A 6,000-nucleotide genomic window follows, 5' to 3' on the forward strand; every position below is an offset into this window, starting at 1 on the left:
GAGATTTGAGCTCTATAATGTTAAGTCAATATGATGAGAGCAGAGCAGGCAGCGGCAGTTTGTAGGAACGGTTCTTACAGGAGCATGAGAACCGGGCCGGGCCGAGCCGGGCCGTTCTGTCTTTATACAGCAGTGTGTCTGCAGGAAACACCTCCCAATGGCTGCTGCTCTTCTCAGGCTTAATGGGAGGCAGGGGGAGGGGCCGGCGTTTATCGGCTGGTGTCCTGCTTCACGGAGATTAAAGCGACTGAAGTCAGAAAAAAATTCATTGACATTATTTCACCCGTTTTTATTAAAGAGCTGCAGATATGCAATGTGTTTATTTATAGGTGATTTATCAGTATTCACTGTGACTAAAGGTCAGTTTCATGCATTTTAATTTGCTGACTTAATGCACCCGAGCCAGTCTGACCCGGTGTTCCCTCTGGAATATTTTAGTATAAATCAGATGCTCAGCTCACTCACATCACTTATTTATATAAGATTAAAATATGAATGTATGCATGTAAATTAACACTGGTTTTATGAACTGATTGATTAGTTTGGATTGTAAATTTAAAGAGGAAGTTTAATTTGAGGAATAAAAGTTTGCAGATGAACATATGTCAATAATAAGCAAATGTTATCAGATAAATAATAAAAATAAAAAATAAACAAAAAACTGAATTTTGTTCAACAAGATTCAATCATGTTTGAAGTGTAAATTCTTCTAAAAATGACAAACAAAACAAACCCATGAAACATACTTATTCTTGTTTGAATTACAATTTTATAACCATTTATTTACACAAGTTTGTGTACATTATTAGCTTAACTTTTATTTTATTTTATTTTATTTTTCTTACTAATGTCCTCAACAAACTGGCAGAAAATGGACAATTTTTTTTACAAATAACTAGATGCTACGTGACATTTTCTGATAGGAAATGTTTTATTTTCACATTTATCCACGTCTGTCAGGGTTACAGAGGGTCACAGCTCCTGACTCGGGTCATGATTTAGTTATTGCTGGTCGATCATGTAATTACCTGTCTGTGTGTGTGTCTGAACCAGCAGGCAAAGTTTAATTAAATTTAAAGCATAAAATCGGATAAAAGCCACATCCTGTTTGTTTTTATTAATCTTCCAGATACGTGAGATCACGGACGAAACACGACATCGACATGCGTATCGGGATCCACTCGGGCTCCGTGCTTTGCGGCGTGTTGGGACTCAGGAAGTGGCAGTTTGACGTCTGGTCCTGGGACGTGGACATCGCCAACAAGCTGGAGTCCGGAGGCATCCCCGGGTGAGGGGTGACTCCAGTTTCAGATGGTTTTCAGTCCGATCTTCCTGTTTGGCCTTCAGATCCAGGCGGGATTATTTCTCTGACTGCGGTTTTTAAATGTCCTGCCAGCACCCGTGACCCCGACCTGCGCTCTTTACTGGAATCTGTTGCATAACATCGCATCCACACTCAGATCTGATCATGTTTGTTTTTATCACATCAGACACGTCTCTAATAGGGACATGGACACGCTGGACCTGACGTCTGAGGCCAGCAGCGTTCAGCCGCTGACCTGATTCTGCACACCTGAGCAGCTCAGTGATTGGCTGCTGCTGGCCGTCTGAAAGAGACTCTTTGCTTTAGGAGGAAAAACCTGCAAACCCATGTCACACCATGCAAACTGAGCATCCTGAATCCTGACAGGAACCTGTGGCTCACTGTAAGACGTCACAGTGAACAGACGGACGGATCTCTGACAGCGATATCAGTCCAACAATCAGGATTTCAGGATTTTTGTCATTGCTGTCGTCTAAAATGTCTGATTTTGCAGCAGCTTTTTCAGAAAGTTGTGACCAAAGTTGCACTTTTTATTGACTTCCAAGTGGGAATATTTATTGCCAAATCTGATCTTCTTGCTTTCGGCATGTTTTCAGCCTTGTCCCCACAGGAACTTTTCTGTTTTTTCACGCTGGGTAGGCTGTAAATACTCCAACCATAGACTGTATAATATAATATAAAGTCTATGGTTTAAGCTGTGAACGGAACAAGAAGAACAAAAAGAGGAAGAACCGAATCTTTTTGGTGGACTGATGACAAATGATGTCCTTCATATCATTAAACTGCAGGAGCAGAAAGAGCAAGACAGTGTTGGACTGTCCAAAAACTCAAATGTAGACTCCAGCACAGATGAAATGAAGCTGAGTGTCCAAACAGAAAGGAAGCTAAATGTTGGATTCACGTCCAAACATCTGAAGAATAAAATAAAATGATTTTCTTGTGTTTCAGGAGAATCCACATCTCCAAAGCAGCGTTGGACTGTTTGAACGGAGACTACGAGGTGGAGGAAGGCCACGGTAAAGACCGCAACGACTTCCTGCGGCGCCACAACATCGAGACGTACCTGATCAAGCAGCCGGAGGAGAGTCTGCTCACGCTGCCGGAGGACATCATGAAGGAGGCGGCCAGCTCGGCAGACCGCCGCTCCAGCAGCGCCACCTTCAACGAGGCGTCGTGGAGCCCTGAGCTCCCCTTCGACAACATCGTGGGGAACCAGAACGTAAGTCGTCCTCAGCTCCAACCCCGAGTCGCGTTGGTCTGTTTATCACACTGCAAAAAACCTGAAATCTGTCTGAGCTGACAGCTCGTTCTGCAGCTGAAGATTCAACCTATTCTTTATTCTAATCTGGACTTCATGCCTCAGTCTGGATAAATATTGAAGTTAAGTTGAGCAGATTGATTGTTCGCTGCAGGATGACGCTGTTTGAGAAGACGGGGGTTATTTTTTGCAGTGCATGGGATGTTTTTAGTTGTCCTGCCTGTTTGTTCGTTGTTTTGTCCCTTTTTTTGTTTTGTTTTGTCTTTTTTGGAACAAGGGGATGTCTTTCTGTGTAGAGAAGGTTACTATGGTAACAGATCACTGTGTGTGTGTGTGTCTTTGAGAATGACGAGCTTCAGATTGTGTGGTCCTGTTCAAACATCCTCCTTGTTTTTGTCTTCATTCATCTTTGTTCGCCGGTGAAAACAAACCAGCTTCCGGAGACGCGTCGAGTCTTCAGGGTTTAATCTGAGTTGTTTGTTTGACTTGGAGAAAGTTATTTATTGCCTTTTTCTTTTCTGGAAGAACAAAATGATGTTTCCTATAATCTCCACCCACCTTGGACTACCTTACCTGAACGGTTCAAGCACTCGTTTCGTCTGGAAATTAAATCATTTTGGAGTTATTCTGAATCATTTGGAGGTATTCTGAAACAATTATGATAACAACAAATAGTGTTTCTCATCATCCTTTTTATTATTTCTCTGTTCATGGATTCATGTAAGCCAGGAGGCTCCAGGTCACTTCGTACCCAGACTTTTTTTGGGCACAAAAAGAAGCCTTTTCCTGCAGGTCTCTTCATACGCACCTTCTGCACCTTTCTACCAACTGTTGTCTCTTTTGTTCCCACCCAGTCTTCCTGATTTATCCCACTTCTGAAGTGAAGATGAGTCAGTTTGGACCAACTGTTTTCCTGTTTATAGATGTTTTTGTTTTACTATCAAACTGCTTCTGCAGACTCTGAGCTGCTTGAATTCTTCACATATCAACACCTTCAGCTCGATCAGGAGAAGTGTGCAGTGACTGTTAGGAGCATTTAATGTAAAAATGTCTGACTCATCACCGAGGAGCTGGTGCCTCCATGTGCATCAGTGCATGCTGGGATGCATGGAGGCAAACTCTTAACCTTTTTGTTTCCAGTTGGTACAAAATGCCAGGTGCTGTGGATGAACAGTAAAGTATGATGTGACCTGGACCCGGGCCAGGACTGAACTGTAAACCTGCCTGAGTGCTTCTTTCACACTTTAACGAAATCAAGGATTATTTTTTAAAGTATGGCGCCCTCCTGAGTTTGTTTGGTAATTATTTACAGTTTTGAGCACACGCAGTTATGTGTAAAAGAAAACGGGCTTCGGGCTCCGCGGGCCCCTCTGGTTGGTTGAGTTTCTGCTCCTCTGTTTTGGAATGAGACGGAGGTTTTTGGATCCGTAGAGTCCCTCTAAAACGTCCCAGATGGATAATTTGTCCCTGAGTTGAGCAGATCTTTGAGTTATTTGTTTATCATCATGTCTTCATGACTTAACAGTAAACCTCTCTTTCTATTGAGCTGCTAAGGATGGGGCCCCTCGGCTGCAGCGGCCCCTCAGAGCTGTGCAACATGTTTTGAGTTAGAGGAATGTTATTTCTGAAAAGTGCCACTTCTTTGTTTCTGGCACGTTGAAAGCCTGTCAGATCAGCCGTATCACAAAGCACCTCTTTGCATATCAAAGGCTTCTCTGAGGAGCTCTGAAGTGTCTTTTATGTTTCTGCTTGGAGCTGAAGTTTCCACTCCTCAGCAGCTTTCTGTCCTCCGGGTCGTCGCCTCCCCATCCTGTTGGTCTGATTCACTTTTCAGCATCACTGGATTGAGGTCGAAGTAGAACGAGTGTGTGTTTGAGTCTGAGTCAGACTCAGAAGAAGAGAGAAATCAGAGGCAGCTGATGGTTATGAAGCAAAAATCTGTGAATGTTAGTAATGTTAGGGGAGTTCTGGAGACAAAAAGCAAGAAAAACACACCCCTACAGTGGCATTTATGCAGAAAGACGAGGACAGAATGTAATATAGGGCAGACGGGTCTTTACTAACACAATGCCAAGATGGAAGGACATCAGCAATGACCTCAGAGAAGCAACTGTTGCTGCCCAGCAACCTGAGAAAGGTTAAAGGTCATTTCCAAACATTTTGGAGTCAGATTTCTGACAGTTAAGACATCTTCCCCAGGAATGGACATCCTGGCAAATTCACCCTGAAGGTCAGACCGTGCAATGCTTAAAGAAATGAACTCCATCTCAGACTCTGCAGGCCTCAGTAGGTTAAAGGTTAAAGGACAGGACAGTTAGACCCATCCATCATAGACAACTCTGACTGAGAGCTTTCACACTTTGCAGTAAAATGTTTCCCACAAACTGCTCTTTCTGCTGGAGTTTCTATAAAAGAGACAAAACATTCAAACAGCTGAACTGTAGTCTTATTTTGACACCAACACAGTTCAGTTTGAGACACTTTTTTTGTCTTGATGAGCTTAATTAACTAACAGACACAACAGAAAACACATAAAGGCACCTTCACAGTGATTAGTGACTCTCAGAACAAAGACTGAAGATTTTAACCTGTAAGATCCTGTAGGAGGTCCTGGAGCTCAGCTCGGGACAGATTGTGTTCAGATTACCAAACGTTTGTACATAAAAGGAATCCCTGTTTGATGTGAGGCTGGTCAGATCTGTATTTATTGATATCCAAATGCAAACTGATACCTAAGGACAGGTTTTAATGGAAGGTCTGAAACAGACTGACTTGTTTGGAAAGGTTGCAGGAGAAAGCCTCTTATCTCTAAAAAGCACATGGCCGCCTGACTTAGGTTTGCAAAATCCAGATGTAAGAGGCACAAAGAGCACCTGTCAGTGGGACAGAAACCAAAGGTCCATTTTTTAATTTGTTCAGTGAAAAATAAAAGGATGGACCAGAATGCACAGAACAACCATTATCATCATCATCCTAATTTTGGAGATAAGAAAACAGAATGCGGTGACAGACGGAGCGCTCTGATTGTTTCTACCTGATGTAGGTTAAAGTTATCAACAGCTCATGTAAACCAGAAGCCTCTTTATGCAGAAGAGTGACAGAACATGAGCTAAAAGTAGAAATAAGAGAGTCTGAGTGCAGGTGGTTAAGAGTGTGTCATTTAAAGAGAAGTAACAAGCGGATGGGTGGATGAATGGATAGACGGATGGACAGTCGGATGGATGGATGGGTGGATGGATGGATGATGTTCAGAAGGAAACCTCAGCTCTCAGCTCTCAGCTCTTACCTGCCTTCACAACAACGTTGCAGCAGTTTTCTCCAAACCGTTCTGCTCCTCATCAGTAAAAACAGCTGAAACTCGGACCTAAAACCTCCATCCACCTGAAACCTCCATCCACCTGAAACCTCCATCCACCTG

At 43.0% G+C, this 6,000-nt stretch overlaps 1 protein-coding gene across 3 annotated transcripts in view; it reads left to right on the plus strand.

Moving 5' to 3' along the window:
- Positions 1-6,000, plus strand: part of adcy8 (adenylate cyclase 8 (brain)) — an 87,117-nt gene that overhangs the window by 28,726 nt on the left and 52,391 nt on the right. For all 3 annotated transcript variants that reach the window (XM_017433578.2, XM_025009937.2, XM_017433579.2), the window contains exons 6-7: positions 1,130-1,288; positions 2,273-2,543. In XM_017433578.2, coding sequence (XP_017289067.1) covers positions 1,130-1,288; positions 2,273-2,543 — 430 coding nt within the window. The remainder of the gene's footprint in view (positions 1-1,129; positions 1,289-2,272; positions 2,544-6,000) is intronic.

Source organism: Kryptolebias marmoratus, linkage group LG20 (assembly GCF_001649575.2).
Source record: "Kryptolebias marmoratus isolate JLee-2015 linkage group LG20, ASM164957v2, whole genome shotgun sequence".
In the NCBI taxonomy this organism is placed as follows: Eukaryota; Metazoa; Chordata; class Actinopteri; order Cyprinodontiformes; family Rivulidae; genus Kryptolebias; species Kryptolebias marmoratus.